The sequence below is a fragment of the Mirounga angustirostris genome, unplaced genomic scaffold (assembly GCF_029215605.1).
Source record: "Mirounga angustirostris isolate CCGP_5_RB_7025 unplaced genomic scaffold, mMirAng1.0.hap1 SCAF_5, whole genome shotgun sequence".
NCBI classification, from domain to species: domain Eukaryota; kingdom Metazoa; phylum Chordata; class Mammalia; order Carnivora; family Phocidae; genus Mirounga; species Mirounga angustirostris.
In genome coordinates this window covers 156811171-156833211 of record NW_026991713.1, presented here as the reverse complement: position 1 = coordinate 156833211, position 22041 = coordinate 156811171, and the positions used below count along the sequence as shown (strand labels likewise).

The 22041-nt window shown below is 35.5% G+C and overlaps 1 protein-coding gene across 1 annotated transcript in view; it reads right to left on the bottom strand.

Annotated features, from left to right (window-relative positions):
* LOC123840994 (phospholipid-transporting ATPase ABCA3-like) overlaps nt 1–22041 on the bottom strand; it is a 157206-nt gene that overhangs the window by 45477 nt on the left and 89688 nt on the right. Inside the window, exons 23-25 of the mRNA XM_064590317.1 lie at nt 20393–20605; nt 16430–16600; nt 9256–9434 (exon numbers count right to left, since the gene is read on the bottom strand). Coding sequence (XP_064446387.1) covers nt 9256–9434; nt 16430–16600; nt 20393–20605 — 563 coding nt within the window. The remainder of the gene's footprint in view (nt 1–9255; nt 9435–16429; nt 16601–20392; nt 20606–22041) is intronic.

Genomic DNA, 22041 nt, shown 5'->3' with positions numbered 1-22041 from the left:
AAAGTCAAATAATACAAATCCCTAATAAGCAGAAAGATATAATAATGACAAGAGTGAACTCAGTGTTATTGGAAATACAAATCATAGAAGAAAAATAATCAATGCAACCAAAAGTGGGTTATTTAAAATATCTACAAAATTCAATAACCTTTAGTTTAACGGATCAGTAAAAAAATAAATTACCAATATGAAGAATGAATAATGGGACATTACCACAGATACTCTGAACCTCAGACGAATACTAAGTGAGTAAACCTAAGAGCTCCTTGCAAAGGAAAACTTCTGATATGAGGGAAATATTCTATATTTTGATTATGATGAGACTGTAATGGTTTCACACCTATAAATATCTATAAAAATTCAAAGATGGTAAAACTTAGATGACTAACTTTGAAATTAAGGAAATCACGTCCCAAGAAAAAGAATATTGAAATACATACTATGATATATGTTGGTGAAGTTACAAAAACTTATGGGCAAAGGAGAAAAAAAACCCCAACATATTGCCATCCAGACAAGAAAAAAAATAAGTTCCGAAGAGATGAGGAGTTGGGAAGTTGCTGAGACTCTGACAGTCTGTGTAAGACACCCCAAGCTAGGATTCATCTTTACCACTTTTAATTTTATTTTTAATTTTATTAAAATTAAAGTAAAAAATTACCTCTCAGTTAAAAATTCTCAATTTTAAAATATGACTAGAATTATTCCTTTGTTTTCACCAACTCATAAAGAGTGCCAAATGCTAACACAAGGTTAGGGCATTGGTCAAAATATAATCTTTTTTTTTTTTTTTTAAAGATTTTATTTATTTATTTTAGAGAGAGAGGGAGACTAGGAGGAGGAGCAAAGAGAGAGGGACAAGCAGACTCTGCACTGAGTGCAGAGCCCAACACGGGGCTCGATCCCACGACCCTGGGACCATGGCCTGAGCCATAATCAAGAGTTGGACGCTTAACTGACTGAGCCACCAAGGCGCCCCTAAAATATAATCTTATTGGTAAACAGAAATTGGAAAAAACACCCATGCTATTTAACTGCAACTCTAAGAATTATAAATGTTCTAAGAATTGAATCATGGGAGATCTGCACTCTGAAAACTATAAAACACTGATGAAAGAATTAAAGATGACACAAAAAAATGGAAAGACATTCTATGCTCATTAATTGGAAGGACAAATATTGTTAAACTGTCTATTGTACCCAAAGCAATCTACACATTTAATGCAATCCCTATCAAAGTACCAACAGATTTTTTCAGAGAACTAGAACAAATAATCCCAATATTTGTATGTAACCACAGAGACTCTAAGTAGTCAAAAGAACCTTAAAAATGAAATGAAACAAGACAGGATATCACAATTCCAGACTTCAAGTTATATTACAAAGCTGTACTAATCAAAACAATATGGTACTGGAACAATAACAGACACATAGATCAATAGAACAGAACAGAAAACCCAGAAATAAAGCCACAGTTATATGGTCAATGAATCTTCAACAAAGGAGGAAAGAATATACAATGGGAAAAAGACAGTCTCTTCAACAAATGGTGTAGGGAAAACTGCAGAGCAAACATGCAAAAGAATGAAACTGGACCACTTTCTCATACCATACATAAAAATAAATATAAAATGGATCACAGATCTAAATGTGAGACCTGAAAGCATAAAATTCCTGGAAGAGAACATAGGCAATAATTTCTTTGACATTGGCCACAGCAAGATTTTTCTAGATATGTCTCCTGAGACAAGAGAAATAAAAGTAAAAATGTTTAACTCTTGGGACTAAATCAAAACAAAAAGCTTCTGTACAGTGAAGGAAACAATCAACAAAACTAAAAGGCAACCTATGAAATGGGAGAAGATATTTGCAAATGACATATTCAATAAAGGGTTAGCATCCAAAATATATAAAGAACTTACACAACTCAACACCCAAAAAACAAATAATCCAATTACAAAATGAGCAGAAGACATGAACAGACATTTTTTGAAAGAAGACATCCAGATGGCCAACTGACACATGAAAAGATGCTCAACATCACTCATCATCAGGGAAATGCAAATCAAAACTACAATGAGATACCACCTCACACCTGTCAGGATGGCTAAAATCAACAACACAAGAAACAATGAGTGTTGGTGAGGATGTGGAGAAAAAGGAATCCTGGTGCACTGTTGGTGGGAATGGAAACTGGTGCAGCCACTCTGGAAATCAGTATGGAGGTTCCTCAAAAAGTTAAAAATAGAACTACATTATATCCAGCAATTTCACTACTGGTATATAACCCCAAAATGCAAAAACACTAATTCAAAGGCATACATGCATCCCTATGTTTATAGCAGCTTTATTACAATAGCCAAATTATGGAAGCAGCCCAAGTGTCCATTAATAGATGATTAATGGATAAAGAAGTGGTATAGGACAGAGCTTGGGAAGATGGTGGAGTAGGAGGAGCCTGAGCTCTCCCCATCCCATGTTTATAACTAGGTATCATCCACATCCAAGTAAATAAACAGGAGAGCAATCTGAAGATTGGCAGAACAAACTCCACAGCTAAATGTAGAGAAGAAGCTGCATCTGAAAGGTTACAAAGGTCAGAAAGGTAGAGGGAGGCTGCCCATAGGAGGGAGGGAGCTATGCATGAGCAATGAAAGAGGCCCTTGCACCAGGGAGCTTAAACAAGGAAGACTAATCCCCATAATATTTGGCTTTAAAAACCAGAGGGGCTGCATTCCATGAGTTTTTAAAAGAGACAGATCTATGCATACTGATTTCAGAGTGTGTTGGAGGACTTCTACGAAAACAAGGGAGCTGGCACATTCCATTTTCCTCCCCCAGCCCCCAGCATAAACACAAAGCTATTTGCAGGAGGTGGTGCTGAACAGACATTTGCTACCTAATGGGCTGGCACTGCACTAAGCCCATGAGTTCTCCTGAGGACTCACCGACTCGGAGTCTGCTAGCCTTGGCTCTGGGCTCAGGGCAAATTTTGTTAACACGTGTGCCCCTACACAGCTGCCTGGTGCACAAGTGTGGCACTGCACTGTGCACATCCAACTTGGCACTGAGCTATACTCCCTGAGCCACCTTCATGCACTAGCCCCAACTGTGTCCAGCCATTGCTGGCTCAGCCTCCCCCACCAGCTGCCATGGTCTAGAGCCCTCAGCTGTCACAGTGCTTTAGGGGATCTGGTATAGGACTAGTAGCCCAGCTCAAATTTTGCTCACACCCCTGCCTCACTCCCACATTCCCTGGCAGGCATGCCCCCTCAAAGCTGGCCTGCCTTGGGCGCCTGGGTGGCTCAGTTGGTTAAGCGACTGCCTTCGGCTCAGGTCATGATCCTGGAGTCCCTGGATAGAGTCCTGCATCGGGCTCCCTGCTCGGCAGGAAGTCTGCTTCTCCCTCTGACCCTCCCCCCTCTCATGTGCTCTCTCTCATTCTCTCTCTCTCAAATAAATAAATAAAATCTTAAAAAAAAAAAAAAAAGCTGGCCTGCCTGGATCCCACTAATACCACAGAGAGTGAGCACAGCCCACAACAGGCAGTGAGTGCAGATGACTGCACTGAAATGATAAGTGACTCAGAGACAACAGCAGGGTAAAAGCAACACAAAGGATACTCTCCTAAAGTGTCAGGTTCTGCTGAGCAGGGGACATTGCACTGCAGGGCAGTACAGGACCTCTTCTTCATAAAGTCACTACTTTTAAGAACAGAAGAAAGAGCTGGCTGAGAAATTTATCCCCAATGAAAGAACGGGACAAGGCCATGGCCTGAGATCTAAAAGAAACAGATATAAGTAACATGCCTAATACAGAATTTAAAGCAGTGATCATAAGGATACTCACTGGACTTAAGAAAAGAGTGAAAGATATGAGTGAGACCCTTATCATAGAGATAAGAAATAACATAGCATAGATAAAGGGCTCAATAAACAAAATGAGAAGCATGCTTGATGGAATGAAAGGCAGGATGGAAGAAGCAGAGGAACGAATTAATGACCTAGAAGACAGAGTAATGGAAAGTAATCAAACTGAACAAAAGAGAGATAAAAGAATAATGCAAAATAAGAACAGACTTAGGGAACTCAGTGACTTCATCAAATGTAATAACATTCATATTATAGTAGTTCCAGAAGAAAAAGATAGAAAAGGGGGCAGAAAATTTATGTGAAGAAATAATAGTTAAAAATATCCCTATCTGAGGAAGGAAAAAGATATCCAGATGCAGGAGGCACAGAGAAGCAGACCCATAGCAAGACATACTATACTTAGATTGGCAAAATATAGTGAAAACAAAAAAATGTAAAATCAGGAAGACAAAAGGAAACCGTAACTTGCAAGGGAAAACCCACAAGGCTAGCACGAGATTTTTTTTTTTTAAAGATTTTATTTATTTATTTGACAGAGAGAGACACAGTAAGAGAGGGAACACAAGCAGGGGGATGGGAGAGGGAGAAACAGGCTTCCCGCCGAGCAGGGAGCCCGATGTGGGGCTCGATCCCAGGACCCTGGGATCATGACCTGAGCCAAAGGCAGATGCTTAATGACCAAGCCACCCAGGTGCCCCTCTACCAAACATTTAAGAAGAATTAATACCTATTCTTCTCAAACTTTTCCAGAAAATAGAAAAAGAAGAAAAAGTTCCAAGTTCATTTTATGAGACCAGCATTATCCTGATACCAAAACCAGATAAAGATGCCACTAAAAAAAGACAACTACAGGCAAGGATGTCCACTCTCACCACTTTTATTCAACATAGTGCTGGAAGTCCTAGCTACAGCAATCAGACAACAAGAATCAATAAAAGGCATTCAAATTGGTTAGGAAGAAACTTTCACTATTTGCAGATGACATGATACTACATAGAAAACCCGAAAGACTCCACCAAAAAACTGCTAGAACTGATACATGAGTTAATAAAGTTGCAGGATACAAAATCAACCCACAGTTATATGGTCAATTAATCTTTGACAAAGCAGGAAAGAATATCGAATGGGAAAAGGACAGTCTCTTCAACAAATGGTGTTGGAAAAACTGGAAAGCAATACGCAAAAGAAAGAAACTGGGCCACTTTCTTTCACTGTACACACAAAAATAAATTTGAAATGGGTTAAAGACCTAAATGTGAGACCTGAAACCATTAAAATTCTAAAAGAGAACACAGTAGTGACCTCTTTGATATCAGCCATAGCAACTTTTCTTGAGATACGTTTTCTGAGGCAAGAGAAACAAAAGCAAAAATAAACTATTGGGACTACATCAAAATAAAAAGCTTCTGCATAGTGAAGGAAACAATCAAAACTAAAAGACAACCTACTGAATGGGAGAAGATCTTTGCAAATGACATATACAATAAAGGGTTAGTATCCAAAATATGTAAAGAACTTACACAACTCAACACCCAAAAAACAGATAATCCGATTACAAAATGGGCAGAAGACACGGAACAGACATTTTTCTGAAGAAGACATCCAGATGGCTAACAGACACATGAAGAGATGCTTAACATCACTCATCATCAGGGAAATGCAAATCAAAAGCACAATGAGATATCACCCCATACCTGTCAGAATGGCTAAAATCAACAGCACAAGAAACAACAGCTGTTGGCTAGCATGTGGAGAAAAAGCACCACTATATGGTGGGAATGGAAACTGGCACAGCCACTGTGGAAAACAGTATGGAGGTTCCTCAAAATGCTAAAAATAGCAATTGCACTTTGGCTATTTGCCCAAAGAATACAAAAACATTGGTTCAAAGGGACACATGCACCACTGTGTTTATTGTAGCATTATTTACAATAGCCAAATTATAGAAATAGTCCAAATGTCCACTGAATGGATAAAGAAGAAGTGATACATATATATATATATATATATATATATATATATAGTGGAATATTACTCAGTCATAAAAATGGAATCTTGCCATTTGCAACAATAGGGATGGAGCTAGAGAGAATAATGCTAGGTATAATAAGTCAGAGAAAGATAAATACCATATGATTTCACTCATATGTGGAATTTAAGAAACAAGACAAAGAAAAAAAGAGAAAGAGACAAACCAAGCAGCTGACTCTTAACTATAGAGAACAAACTGGTGGTTACCAGAAAGGAGGTGGATAGGGGGATAAGTGAAGTAGGTGAAGAGGATTAAGAGTACACTTATCATGATGAGCACTCAGTAAGGCATAGAATTTTTGAATCACTATATTGTATACCGAAAACTAACATAACACCATATGTTAACTATACTGGAATTAAAATTAAAAACTTAGTAAAAAACAAGTAAGATATAAACATAGGTACAGGAAAAATACAGTAAAATGAACTGTTAGATATTCATTACTTTATCAAACACAGCAATATAATGAACAAGTATTAAAAAAAGAATAAAATTATGGGAAATGACAATGCCATTCTCTGATCTATCCTAAGTAAACAACTGTGGCTTGATTTATGTTGGATGATACTCTTTTTAGTGGCATTATGCACAGCTGCTAGTACAGTTTGGAGTGGACAAGGAGAGCGATGCACTGCTATAAGACTGAGGCTAATAAGTCTGCTTCAGTTCTGCCTTCCAAATCTCATGTGCACTTCTTTCCTTACCAACTCTAAATCGGAATAATACAGGGAAGAAGATTCTGGCAAATAAGGTTCTGGCTTAGCCAAGCTGGCATCATGCCTTGGTACATCAGAGTCAAACTGATGGAAACCAAAGATAACAATAAACTCAAAAACAGCCAAAGAAAAGCAATGCATTACATACAAGAGAAAACAATTTGGTATCTTCTCATATGAATTAAAAGAAGCCAGAAGATAGTGAAATGACATCGTAGAGTGCCAAGAAAAAACCCAACTATCAACCTAGGCTTCTAAAGAAAGCAAAAATACACTCCAAGAATGAAGGTAAATAAAGATATTCTCAGATAAAAGAAGACTAACATAGTTCTTCTCTAATTGTTAACTAAAGTAAGTCCTTAAGTAAGTTTTCAGTCTAAAGGAAAACCACAGCAGTACGAAACTCATATATTCAGGAAAGAATGAATAGCACCAGAGATGCTAAATATCTAGGTAAATACAAAATGATTTTCCTGTTGGTTACTTTGAAGTACATAGTGTATTAAAGCAAAATATATTATTTTTCATGGTTAATAACATAATGTCATATATAGATGTAAGACATACGCCAACTACAGCATTAAAAGCAATGAGGGATAGAAATGGACGTTTACAGTTTCACATTTACTACATTTTACAATATTAACTATAAAGAGACTATGAAAAATTAACTATATATTTTGTAAACCCCGCATTGACAACTAAAGATAAATATAGAAGTATTGCTAGAGTGAAGTGAAAAATTAAAATGGAATTCCAATATGTTCAATTAACCCAAGTTCAGGCAGAAATGTGAAAAGAGTGAAACAAAAAACTAAAAGGACAAACAGAAGATAAATAATATACGTGGGAGATGGAAATACAAATTTATCAATGAAGGACTAAATGCTCAAATTGAAAAGTCAGAGATTATCAGAATGGATACAAAGTCAGGACCCAATTTCATGCTGTTTACAGGGAGCCACTTTAAATGTAAAGACGGAAGTTTGAAAATAAATGTATATAAAATGGCATACCATGAGAAACCATGTACAAGAGTGAAGGTGCCACATTAATGTCACAGGAAATAGACTTTAAGACAAAGAATATTACCAGAGATATATGTCATTACCAGGGACACTCTATAATTCAATTAATCAAAAAAACATATAATAGTAAATGTTTATTGGCTTAATGATTCAAAATATAGTTTTAAAAATGACAAAATTAAAGGGAGAAATAACTAGGATTGGAGATTTTACACTATTTTTTCAGCAATTGAAAGATAAATCTAACAAAAATATCAGTTAGAGATTAGGTGATGTAAGCAATCCTATCAACCATCATAACCTAACTGATATTTGTAGAACATTACAACTAACAGATACAAAATACACATTTATTTCACATGCACATGGCATATCACCAAGATAGATCATATGCTGAGCCATACAGCAATTATCAATTAATTTAAAAGGATTGACCATAGAGTATATTTTTTGACCACAAAGGAATTAAAGTAGAAATCAGTAACAATTAATATATCTAGAAACTTCCCAAATATTTTTAAATTTATTTACAGACCTTTAATTAATCCATACATCAAAAGAAGAAATCATACAGGAAATTTAAAAAATACTTAAACATTTGAATGATACTGAAAATAGAAGAAATCAAATTTTTTCAGGGTACAGCTAGAGGACTGTTTTGCTTTAAATGTTTATATTATTACAGAAGAAAGCCCTAAAACCTGTAGTTTCAATCTTTCCATAAAGAAGCTAGGAGGGAAGTAACCCAAAAGCAAGCAGCAGGAAGAAAAAATTTTAAAGACCAAAAATATCAGTGAAAAAGGAAACAGTCAACAATAAAGGAAATTAGTAAACACAAAGTTTGGTTCTTCGAAGTAATCAATAAAAACAAATATAGTTTTTTGTAGGTAAATTACCTCAATAGATTTTATTTAAGAAAATACATTTCTGGGGCACCTGGGTGGCTCAGTTAAGCAGCCACTCTTGGTTTCAGCTCAGGTCATGATCTCAGACTCCTGAGATGGAGCCAGACCCTTGTTGGGCTTGTGCTCTGCGCTCAGCAGGGACTGTGCTTCAGGATTCTCTCTCTCTGCCCCCATCCCCCCAGCTCACTCTCTCTCCCTCCCTAAAATAAATAACCTTTATTTAAAAAAAGAAAATATATTTCTGTGAACACAGATTTTTCTTTTACCAGTAACTGAGATAGTCATGTATAGATACATGATTTTTAGGCCTAATGTTCCATTTGCTTGGAGTTATACTTTTTTTGTTCCTTAAGATTTTATTTATTTATTTGAGAGACCGTGAGCAAGAGAGAGCGCGAGCACAAGCCAGGGACAGGCAGAGCGAGAGGGGGAGGGAGAGGGAGAGGGAGAAATAAGATTTTTTTAGATTTATTTATTTGACAGAGAGAGAGAGAGAGACAGCGAGAGAGGGAACACAAGCAGGGGGAGTGGGAGAGGGAGAAGCAGGCTCCCTACTGAGCAGGGAGCCCGATAAGGGGCTTGATCCCAGGACTCTGAGATCATGACCTAAGCCAAGGCAGAGGCTTAACCAACTGAGCCACCCCTCCCCCCTTTTTTTAAGATTTTGCTTGGAGTTAAGGCTCATGCTTAATTACTCACCTTCTTGAATGTCTTATAGATACCAAAGTAAATATATTGATTGAAAAATGTTCTTAGCTTCCACAAAGTAGTGTCCAAAAAGAAAATGAAGAGAAGGCAAATAAAGCCTGTGATACTCATTATAATCATGTACTTTCCAATCATTTTCTCGTCCAAAGAATAAACATTCTTTGCGGTACCTGAGAATGAGAGAGAGAGAGAGAGAGAGAGAGGGAGGGAGATAGAGAGAGATCTTAATAGAGAACACTGACACCATGAATAAGGACTAAGAAAACAATAAATAAGAAATATAGGATGAAATGAAGTATTAGGCTAAATTGAGACAGGTAAACTATTTGGAATGTGAAAAGTGATTATCCCGCTACACAAATATCTTTTCGACAATGAATTTTGAAGACTAATTTCATGAATATAATATACACTAATCAAGTAAGCATATGAATATTAATATATTTACTGATATGCCTATTAATTATTGCATGCCATGAAAAATATGCCCCAAATCCTTTCAGAAGTGTGAAATCTTAAATTGATAATTAGAAGAAATTAAAGTGCAAATACTCTTACAAAAAATAACACTTTCCTTTAAAAAGGTAAAAATGACCATTAGTGATACTTCTTGAGCTTTCTTGAGAAGAAAGTTGAATAAAAAGTATAGAATTTCTCTTATAAGAAAATTATATACTCTCCTTCCTTTTAAAAAAAGTTTATCTTTTAGAATGGTTTCAGATTTACAGAAAAATTACAAAGACAGTATGGAGAATTCCATATACTCTGCACATGCTTTCCCTAATTATTAACAACATACATTAGTATGGTACATGTTACAATAATGAATAAATATTATCACTAACAAATATCAAATATCCTTAACTAAAGTTCCTGATTTATTTATTTATTATTTATTTTTAAAGTTCCTGATTTATTCAGGTTTCCTTTTTTTTTAATGTAGTTTTTCTTCCTTCCTTCCTTCCTTCCTCCTTCCTTCCTTTCTTTCTTTTTTGTTCTGTGAACCAGTCCAGAATCCTATATTACATTTTGTAGTTGTGTTTCCTGAAGTTCCTCTTAGCTGTGACAATTCTTCAGATTTTCCTTATTTTTTATGACATTGACAGTTTTGAGGAGTACTGGTCAGGTATTTTGTAGGACTTCCCTCAGCAGGGATCTATCTGATTTTTTCTTTTTTTTCTTCTTTATGATTAGGATGGGATTATGGGGTTTTGGGAGGAAGATCACAGAGATAAAGTGACATTTTTATTGCAACAACAACAAAAGGCACATACTACCAGAGTGACCTCGATCACTTGGTTGAGATTGTGTTTGTCAGGTGTCTCTGCTGTAAAGTTACTCCCTTCCCTCTCTGTCCATACTCTGTAATATTCTCTGGAAGGAAGTCAAAATGTACATCCCACATATAAGGAGAGTGAAGTTACCCTCTACCTCCTTGAGGTTGGAATAGCTACATACATTGATTGGAACTCTATTGGAGATTTTTCTCCTATCCATCATTTTTTTATTTGGTCATTTATTTATATCCAAATAGATTCATATGATCAATTTATACTTTCAGTTACAAATCCAACATTACCTTATTTTGTTGCTGAAATTGTTCCAGCTATGCCATTGGACTTTGTCATTTTTAAGAATCATATTTTACAAGTGTTTGCAGTTTATGTACAGAAATGCAAGTGAATGTTTTGTTTGCATTTATTTTGCATTAATCAACCACAATATATTCTTCTAAAGTTTAATAATATAAAGTTTAATAATTTATCAGAGGATCCTTTGAGATTCCTGGGTAGACCATCAAATCTAGTATTATTTCAACTTTTCCATTCCTCATATTTTAGAATTATATTATATTTTTAAAATATTTGACTCATACAGAATATATGCTGCATATGTATAGATTTAAAGCATAGTATTATAATGGAATCTATCACCTAGGCTCCAAATTAAGAGTTTACAAATAATTTTAAAATACAATACTTATATGCTCCTTCACTTCTCCACCCTCCAGAGGTAACTGCTATGATGAAATGTATTCTGCATTCCCATTTTAATTACAAGTGGACCATATAAATGTAAATATATATATGAAATACATATGTGTTATGTATAAGTAAATAATATTTTGTTTAATTTTTAAATTTGAATGTTATAGAAATAGTATCATGCTTTATATAGTCTACAGGAGCTTGTTTCCCTCCATGTTATCATTTAAAATTTTTTCAAATATAAAGTAAAATTGAAATAATAAATAATAAATAAATAATAAAATAAATAAAAATAAAATAATAAAATAGTAAATAGTAAAATAAAGAGACCATCTCCTACACCTAGTATCAACTATGTTAATGTTTAGCCATATTTGCTCCCCACATGCTGCCCACTGTATGTCTATTTCTAATTAAGTTAACTCTGTGATTTTTAAAAGATTATTTTCTTGTATGTGTTATTTTTATTTTTGTCTTCTTGCCATACTAACTTTGTATGAATGTTGGCTATCTCTGTTGTGAATTGTGAATTTTCATGAACCATCAAAACAATAATTTTATGGAGTGGCAATGAAAAGTTTCGGCTAATTACTTGGTTGCTTAGCTTATGAAAGAATTTCTGTTGGCCAAGTGAAATAGAATTTCTTTAATAAATGTCTTTCTGGGATGCCTGGGTGGCTCAGTTGATTAAACATCTGCCTTTGGCTGAGGTCATGATCCCAGAGTTTGGCATTGGGCTCCCTGTTGAGCAGGGAGCCTGCTGCTGGGGGTGGGGTGGGGGGGGGGGAGGGGTGCTGCTCGGGCGTGCTCTCTCACACAAATAAATAAATAAAATCTTAAAAAAAGTAAATGTCCTTCTGCTGGTGGTAATGGTGGTATGGTGGTAATGTGGATACAGTTTTCTGATTCCCTGATAACCTTTTGTTTTGGTAGTACCATCCATTATTGCTATATTTTCCTTCTTTTTACACATCATTAAGCTTCCAAGGGATAATTCTGTCTTTTAAGTTGTTCTTCTGGGAAGTGGCGCCTTCCCAAGATGATAATTTTACAAAAGTAATGAGAGATCAACTCAAAGATGCAAGAATTCAGAGAATCTAAGCAAGAAAAATACAAACTTTCCAAACCCCACTGAGATCCATCCTAATCATGAAAAGAAGACAGGCTGACAATAAACGATTTAAGAAGCCACCTTATGATGCTAGAAAATTAATCCTCCAAAAAGTAAAATGTGGAAGAAAATAATAAGGAATATAAACTAATAATTTAAAAAACAAACATGCAATAGGAACAATCAATAAATGTGAAAGCTTGTTTTTTGAAAAGACTAATATAATTGATAAACTTTGGTAAGATTTATCAAGAAAAAATATAAGTGGAAAAAATTCAGAATATCATAAATGAAAATGAGAAGTTCTATGGAATTCACAGATGTTAACAGTATCAGGAGATATTATAAATAAATTTATGCCAATGATTTTGAAAATTTAGGTAGAATGAAACAATTCTACAAAAACTCTGTTAATTTCTCTCCCTAAATAATTCTACCTCTATTAAGGAAACATGATCAATAATCTCCATGTACAATTATTCAGTTTATTATTTAATTTTTTATACAAAGTCAGCTTATGTAATTTGACAGAATATGTAATTCAGTAAAACAAAGAAGAAAAATCATTTGCGCATCTCAACAGAAGCTTAAGTAAAACTGAACAGTTATTCATGATTAAAAAAAAAAGTTTACTAAACACAGAATAGGGGGGAATCAACTTCCTTAATCAGGAAACTAGGGGGCACCTGGGTGGCTCAGTCGTTGGGCGTCTGCCTTCGGCTCAGGTCATGATCCCGGGGTCCTGGGATCGAGCCCCACATCGGGCTCCCTGCTCAGCGGGAAGCCTGCTTCTCCCTCTCCCACTCCCTTTGCTTGTGTTCCTGCTCTCTCTGTGTCTCTCTCTATCAAATAAATCAAATCTTTAAAAAAAAAATCTTTATAAAAAAAAATCAGGAAACTAGGATCCCTTTGAATCTCAATTCTGGCTCATAAAAGCTGTGTGAAATAGGGCACATAGTGTCAGTGAAGATGTTCTCTCTGAAACTGGAATGAAACTAGATGTCTGCTATTACCACTTTGATTAAGTTCAAACTATATGTCCTTAACAAAGCAGTAAAAGTAGTGTCCTTATTAGCAGGTGCTTTGAATGTACTTTGAATGTACCGATTGAAAATAAAAAATATCTACTCATAAATTATTAAAGTTAATAAAATAATTTAGCAAGTTCAATATACAAAAATGAGCTCTTTCAATTTTATTTCTATCAGCAAGAAACAATAAAAATGACACTTCAAAAAGTGATACTATTTATAAGAACATCAAAAGATACGTAGGAATAAAGCTAACTACCTATCTATAATACCTCTAAAGCAATAACAATTAATTAGTATTAAATAAAAATGAAGAAGACCAAAGTAAATAGATGGATGGCTACAACTAAATAAGCAAAGGAATGTACCAAGTCCATGGATTGTAAACTCAAAATTGTAAAAATAATAAATCTTTCAAAAATTTTCTACAGAATTAAAGCAATGTCAATGAAACTCCTACTAGGTTTGTTTTCTTATGTGTGTTAAAAAAGGTAATTCTTTAAAAAAATTTTTTAATTTATTTTTTTAATTTTTAAGATTTTATTTATTCATTTGCCAGAGAGAGAGAGAGACAGAGAGAGAGAGCACAAGCAGGGGGAGTGGCAGACAGAGGGAGAAGCAGGCTCCCCTCTGAGCAGGGAGCCCAATGCGGAACTCGATCCCAGAACCCTGGGATCATGACCTGAGTTGAAGGCAGATACTTAATCAACTGAGCCACCCAGGCATCCCCCAAAAAGGTAATTCTTAAATGTATTAAGAATTGCAAAATAAATGTCAAGACATAGCCAAATTCCAATATCAAAATGTACTACAAAGCTAAATTAATCAAGATGGGGGTGATACTGAAACAAGGACAGACATACAGATCAATGAACTATAATTGAGAGTTCAGAAATAAAACCGTATTTCTGAGGTCAACTGGTTTCAACAAGAGTACCAAGTTAATTAAATGGGGAAATGAATAGTCTTTTAAACAAATGGTGCTGGACCCCTGTCTCATACCATATATAGAAATCAACTACAAAAGGATCAACAATCTGAATATAACAGCTAAAAATATAAACCTCTTACGAGAATACATTGAGTAAGTCTCTGTGACTTTTGATTAGACAATGATTTCTTTGACACATAAAGTGTACAAACAACCAAAGAAACAATGGATAAACTGGACTTCATCAAAATGAAACACTACCATGTATCAAAGGACACTAGTAAGAAAGTGAAGACAGCCCTCAAAATGGGAGAAAATGTTTAGAAGCCATATACCAAAGAAGGGTCTACTTTCCAGAACACATAAGGACAAATAACCCACTTTCAAATGGGCAAAGAACTTGAAGAGACATTTCTATGAAGATATACAAATGGACAGCAGGTACATGAAAAGATGCTCAACATCACTGGTAAGATTAGAGAAATGCAAATTGAAACAATAATGTGATACAACTCCATACCTACTAGAAAGGCTATATAATTTAAAAAAATGGAAAATAACAATTGTTGGAGAAGATATAGAGAAACTGGAACGCTTCTACATTGCCGTACAAAATATTCCCTGTTTCTATGGAGACTCGATAATATCTGATTTTCCATGTCACTATATTTTACCTGAAATGTTTCTCTTCCATTTTTTTCTATCTCAGCTCATCCCCTAAAATTTACTGTCATACAGTTTATAGTTCTGAACACTGAGCTTCCCTCTGAGGTCATCGACTACAGTTCTAGGTAAGATCTGGCTTACTAAGTATTCCTTCTCACTCTGCCCACTCTCACCAAAGTAAGATATTTTCAAAATTACCTAATAAATGATACAGTGTCACCATGAGGATTTCTAAAGTTAAAATGAACGTTTACCCTTTTCAACAAAACTGCAGTACTGTGTGACTTTCTCTTACTTTCCTTTCTGGCTCTTTTCTCTATTGTACGGCTCTTTACCACCCAAATCACCATATCCTGACCGTTATTTAATTATCTAAAACAAAACAAAACAAAACAAAACGCACAAAACAGTTGAGTTCCTCTATATGCAGATACTATATTAAATGCTGGAGAATGGATTTCACCCATTCCTTCAAAAAGGTTGTGGGCAGGTGAGTTTGGGTGATTATGAGTGGTGAAGGTGGTGGGAGATAACAAAACTAAATATCATACAAATTCTTCCCCTGGAGGTTCTTTTCCAAAGATGAAATACATTATGCAACGAGGGAACATAAGCTGTGAATCCCAGTTCTGGACCATAAAAGCTGTGTGGCATAGGGCACACAGTCCTCTTCCTTGAAATGAGTATAAAAACTGAGAACTTGAGGTTGTGAAAATTTAAAATAATGTAAGTGGTTACTAGGTGGTTGATTATTAGTAGCCCTTATTTTTATATCTGATGACTACTTTAAAGTTACCTTGGCTTTGCTTTTGAGGTTTTATTATATTTACAAAGGTTTTCCCCCAGTCTTACAAAATGATGTATGTACTGAACATGTGTCCTGACTCTCTCTTTTGAAATAAGGGCTGATTCCCCACGTGTCTCATGGGCTAAGCCTGAAACTAATTTCTTAGGCTTAGGGACCCCAAGAATCCTGGGAAAATTAATAAAGGGAAGCCTCACTAAAGTGGAGTTAGGAGGCCAGAAGGGGGAACTCTCACACCCTACCAGTTGTTAATGACAAGAAGAATTGTCAATCATAGATCCAAAAAAAGAATCCTCAACAGGAAAGAATCATGATTAGAGGCCCCAACAACAACAACAAAAATGTACATTGCGTCTCCTATAAGAAATTGACTACCCCTGCAACTCAGCCAATGAGAAACAGTCATCACCCTGAACTTTTGCTTCTCTCTAATGGAGTTTTGTTCAAACAGTCCCTCTCATCTTCCTCCCTCCTCCTAAATAATGTTCCTCTCTAAAATAATGTTTGTGAGATTTGCCTATGGTTTGCTGTAACTTGCTTGTTCTGCATTGCAATTCTCTGTCATTCTCCAATTAATCCATTTTTGCTGGAAAAATTACTGGCAGTTTTATGTTTAAGGTTAATAATACTTACTTTCTTTACTACAGTTTAGGTAGATAGGAGGCTTATTTCCAGAGCACCATTTCTTTATCTGGTAGAAAGTAAAATAGTCACTGATACACTTCGCAAAGTTGTAATTGGGAAAGAACAGTAATGAATTAAGTATGAAGGCTCTGGTGGATTTTGACATCTTATGTTGAACCTCTAAAAAAGATGATAAGATTAGATTTCATTATAGGAAATGAACTATCCCCAGGACAACAAATCCCCCAAGGATGGCCAGACCAAACTCAGAGAATTATTAAAAATAATAATTAAAATTATTATATTTGAAGAACACTAATTATTTCCCAATAAGTTTGTTCCAATTGACATCCAGTGACACGCTTTGTGTTGATAATTGCAGAGTTCTGAAAAGTCTCTTTGGTGAAGTGGGTGTCCATGGGATAAGACTTCCTGGCACCTGATATGGATAGGAAACCACCACTATTTCTTATATTTCTAATCTTAATTGGTCAAGTAAGGGAGTAAAGTAGAGGTTGGAGATACAGCCTAGAATTCAACAGTAGGGAACAGATAGGGAAATTATGACATGTTTGAGAGTAGAAAAATCTTCAAGGGAACCAGCTGATAGATAACTACTCTCTCTCTCAAGAACGCATTTAATATGAACGGTTATTAGAGACTAAATTCCTGGAGATATGAACATGCTTAATTTATGAAATTGACATTATGGAATTCTGATCATGAATTCAGTTTTTTAGAAAGAAGATAAAAGGCTAGTCTAAACAGAAATTTCCTGTAAGACACTTTGGGCAAAGAGAGATGGCCAAGAAGTGAAACTTCAAGTGTCCAAGCCATGGTGATTCTGTCCAGTGTAGATTTTAAACTGATAAAGAGACAAGTAATTGATCCAGATTGAAAAATTTGGGCTATTGGCCAAATGAACAGATGCCAAAGATGGCACAATATACACCAGCACTATCTTTTTATGAATACGGAATAGCCCTATAGCCACACCAGTACACACATCAGACTACTGAGCACTTGAAATGTGGCTAATGTGGCTGTGGAGCTAAATTTTAAATTGCATTTAAGTTCAAAAAAAAAGGATAGAAGATATAATAATATATACCTAAAATGTGGGGAGGAGGGGAGAAAAGAATGAGTTCAAACTTAAATGACCATCAACTTAATATAGATCGCTATATGCAGGACAGGTTATATACAAACCTAATGGTAACCACAAATTGAAAACCACTAATAAATATGTAAAGAATGAAGAGAAAGAACTCTAAATATATCACTAAAGAAAATCAGCAAAACATGAAAGACAAGGTCAGAAAAAACTTCAGAAACAACAATAAAGCAAGTAATAAAATGGCAATACATACATATCTTTCAATAATTACTTTGAATGTAAATGGGCCAAGTGCTCCAATCAAAAAACATAGGGTGATGGAATGGATTAAAAACAATGCCCATCTATACGGTGATACTTCTACGTATATTGAGTTCTTAATTTAAATTATTACTAAATCTTAACATTTCTCAGGATTCTATTTGGATCTTTTTCAAATTTACTTGTTCTCTCTCCGTCTATATGTATATTATGCATATATATACACATACATGTACATATGTAGCATATGCATATATATGTATATATGTTCTATTATTTATTATATATTCTATTATATATATTCCATTATTTGCTTATATTCCCGAGACACTCTATTGCAATTTAAATATATTAAACATATATATTTATGCATATTAATTGCACAATATACATATTAATAATTTAAACATATATATTTATATTGTATGCACATATATATAACATACATGGATACATGTTCTATTATTTATATTCTATTATTTGCTCATATTCCTAAGACTCTGTTACAGTTTAAATATTTTAAACATACATGTTTTATATCATTCTAAAAATCCCCGTATCTTAATTTTGCAGGTCTGATTCTGATTCTACAATTTGTGGTTTCTGCTAGCACTGGCTCTTAAGACCTTGTTTTTTTCCTCTTTTTTCTTTCTTTCTTCTTTTGATTTCAAAGTTCTCTAGCAAATTTAACTATGGGAATAGTTTGAAGTAGAGGAATTATGTATCCCTTTGCCACTCACCTGAGAGCACAACCAACTGAGATTATTTAAAATAAATTATCAGGTTGTTTTTTAGCTTACATAGGTTCTATGATGTCAGGACACAAGCCAGTATGAATAGTTACATGTGTTTACAAATTCCAAAGGGAAATTATTGTTCCTCATTTCAGTGCCAAATCAACCCTTACAAATTTCCTTTCTGTGTCCTATTGCGGCCTTAGTTTTGTTCACCCTTATAATGAAGACGTAACCCTTTGAACTTCTAATTTTAAAGAGAAAGATATTAAACCTTTGTTGTACCTTTATGCTTTTTGTTTTGACCTCTATGTTCCTCACAACTTACAAAATGGAAAATTAAGGTCAAAAGATGCTCTCAGTAACCTCAATCAAAGCTACCTTTGATGCTTGCTTATCTTAAAGGACACTTGCTTTCATTTTATTGTTGGCCTCTGCCAATTCTGTACTTTCTCCTCAGTTCATTATTTTTGGCACAGTATCATAGTGTTTGTTCTGCTGCTCAAAAGTGGAAGTCTCCTTTGACTTTCTAATTGCCAAATCTACTGGCTTCCTTTTTGTTCTCATCCTATTCTGCATTACTCTTTGCAACACAGTCCTCCTAAAAAAGTCTTTCAAAAACTTTCTAAAACAGTAATTTATTCCTATTCTTACTCTGAAACAACTATTTCTCTCTAGTCCCTTAAATGATCATTTCCTTTTAGCTTAGGGCCACAGACTCAAATGCTTTCAGGTGAGTCTTCCTCACATCACAAAGTAGTACTCTTTGGACAAGTGTGCAAAAATGTACAAACATTTGCTTTCCATAATTTGGGTATCCCTTTGTGAGAATGAGTGCTAAGACATACCTGTTAACAAGTTTTTTCACCTGCTATGCATAAGCTTAAGTCTTACACATGGGAAATACTCAAAGGAAATTACAAACTATTCTTTTGTGACCAGGGAAGGGCAAAGGGAACAAGGCAGGAGCCAGTGTTTGTGGAGCAACAACAGAAAAGGAAGATGTGGGAAAGGGCTGAGGCCAACTGAAATGCATATTAGAGGGTGAATCAACAACTCCATTTACAACAGTGGCCATTCCAGTGATGATCGTCCCAAATCTCAAAATCAAAGAAGGAAAATGAGGAAATACAAATTCAAGAATACTGTAGAAACCAGTCCTGGAAGGGAGGAAAACTGGCTTAAATAATTATATGTATGTCATATGCATATAGAGATTTTCTTCCTGGAAAATCTTGTTAGGGTGCTCATGATCTTGTGCCTTTTCATTGAATTAGGGAAGAAAAGCCACACCATAAAACCTTCCTTGAACAAAACTGTCAGCCTCTCCCAAGAACTGAATTTTCTCCTCCACTCTTCCCTCTCTTCACCTCACTACAAACTGCCATAACATCAAGGGGGAACGCTTTTAAAGATAATAATGGCCTCATATAGTTGAGATAGAATTTATTCTAACTTTCTGAGGCCGGCCCTTCTAAAAAGAAAGCTGCTTTTTTGTATTCTCTCTCTCTGACAAATGAGTCTCAGGACAGATGTTCCTAAAACTTCCCATATTTGTTGCAAAACAGATTCCTTAGTCATGTGATGGAGTTACCGGAGGTGGGGATAGAACAGAAGAAACTTGTCAAAGGACTTGTAGGTCACGTCCAGCCCCATCAGTTCAGCATGAGGATCCCAGCTCTAACACAGCACCAAGAATATCATAGGCACTCAAAAATAATTTTATGAACTGACATCAAGTACAGGATTTTCCCCAAACCTAGAACTTTGTTGTCTACTAATGTCGTTAGTCCATTCCTACTTACTTAGTTGCTGCTGCCTTCTGAGTAAAGAGAAACTTTGTGAAACTCTTACTCTTACCGAATTGAAGCGTGGCATCTATGAGGAGACTGAAAATGCCTGAAAGGTAGTTGAATAGGACAAGTTTGATGTAGGCAGAAGTACTTCTAGTAAACAAGAAGCTCAGCAGGTACATGAGGGGAATGGCAGACCAGCCGTATAGCACGAAGATCAGCATTGTGTCCAGAAAATGGTAATCTGTGATGTAAATATCCAATCGGCAGAATTTGAATGCTCCCTGAAACACAGAGGGCATAGAGATAAAGGCAAGGTGAAGGGCAAGTCAAAAATAACGCAAGCCAGAATGTTTAGAGGAGAGAGCAAGTCCTATCGCTATGTAGCATGGAAGTATTCAGTAATTAAATCAATTAGCCTCTAAAAAATACTTCAACCTAGGAGCATGAAGTAAGATACTTCTACCTCTACTTCACCAGAGGATAGTCCAATGAGCAGAACCACCATAATTCCCTTTATTTTTTTTTCTACCTGGAATGGTTTTTTATTTTTTTTTTAATTTTTTGAAGATTTTATTTATTTATTTGACAAAGAGAGACAGACAGTGACAGAGATAGCAAGAGAGAGCACAAGCAGGGGGAGAGGCAAAGGGAGAGGGAGAAGCAGGCTCCCCGTGGAGCAAGGAACCCGACCTGGGGCTCGATCCCAGGTCCCTGGGATCATGACCCAAGCCGAAGGCAGACGCTCAACCGACCGAGCCACCCAGACGCCCCTGGAATGGTTTTTTAATTAACAAAGTCAGTATACTTTCCCCCAATAAGGCTAACTCTCACCTTTCCCAGAAAGATTATTTCTCTAGAGAGCCTATTTCTCTAAAGATTTTTATCTCTGGTTATACCTTACCTATCATACCTTTGAACCAGGTCTCCTACTCCCTATCCTACTCCCCCACTCCCATCATATCCACCCAAGCAACTCTGGGGCTTAATTATCGATAGATACGTATTTATTGCTATTTTATTATTTGTTCTGTTGTTTCTGGAGATTTCCTCTAGTTCTTTCTTGGCTTTGTCATTCTTGGTCTTTTCTTTCCACTCAAAGAATCCTCTTTAATATTTCTTGCAGGACTGGTTTAGTGGTCACAAACTTCTTTAGTTTTTGCTTGTTTGGGAAACTCTTTATCTTTCCTTCTATTCTGAATGATAGCCTTGCTGGACAGACTATTCTTGGCTGCAGATTTTTCCCATTCAGCATGTTGAATTTATCATGCCACTTCCTTCTGGCTTGCCATGATTCAATCTGCTAGCCTTATGGGTTTTCCCTTGTATGTTAAGGACTTCTTTTGCCTTGCTGTTTTAAAGATTTTTTCTTATCACTCTATTTTGCAAATTTAATTACAGTACATCTTATTGGCCTGCTTTTGTTGATCTTGATGGGACTTTTCTGTGCCTCCTGGATTTGGATGTCTGTTTCCTTCTCCAGGTAAGGGAAATTTTCAGCTATTATTTCCTCACATAAATTTTCTGCCCCCTTTTCTCTCTTCTTCTTCTTCTGGGACTCCTAAAACAAATGTTGTAACATTTGATGGAGTCACTGAGTTACCTAAGTCTATTTTTATGTTCCATAATTCTTTTTTCTCTCTTTTGTTCAGCTTATTTTCCATTATTTTGTCTTCTATATCACTAATTCATTCCTCTGCTTCTTCCAGCTTACTG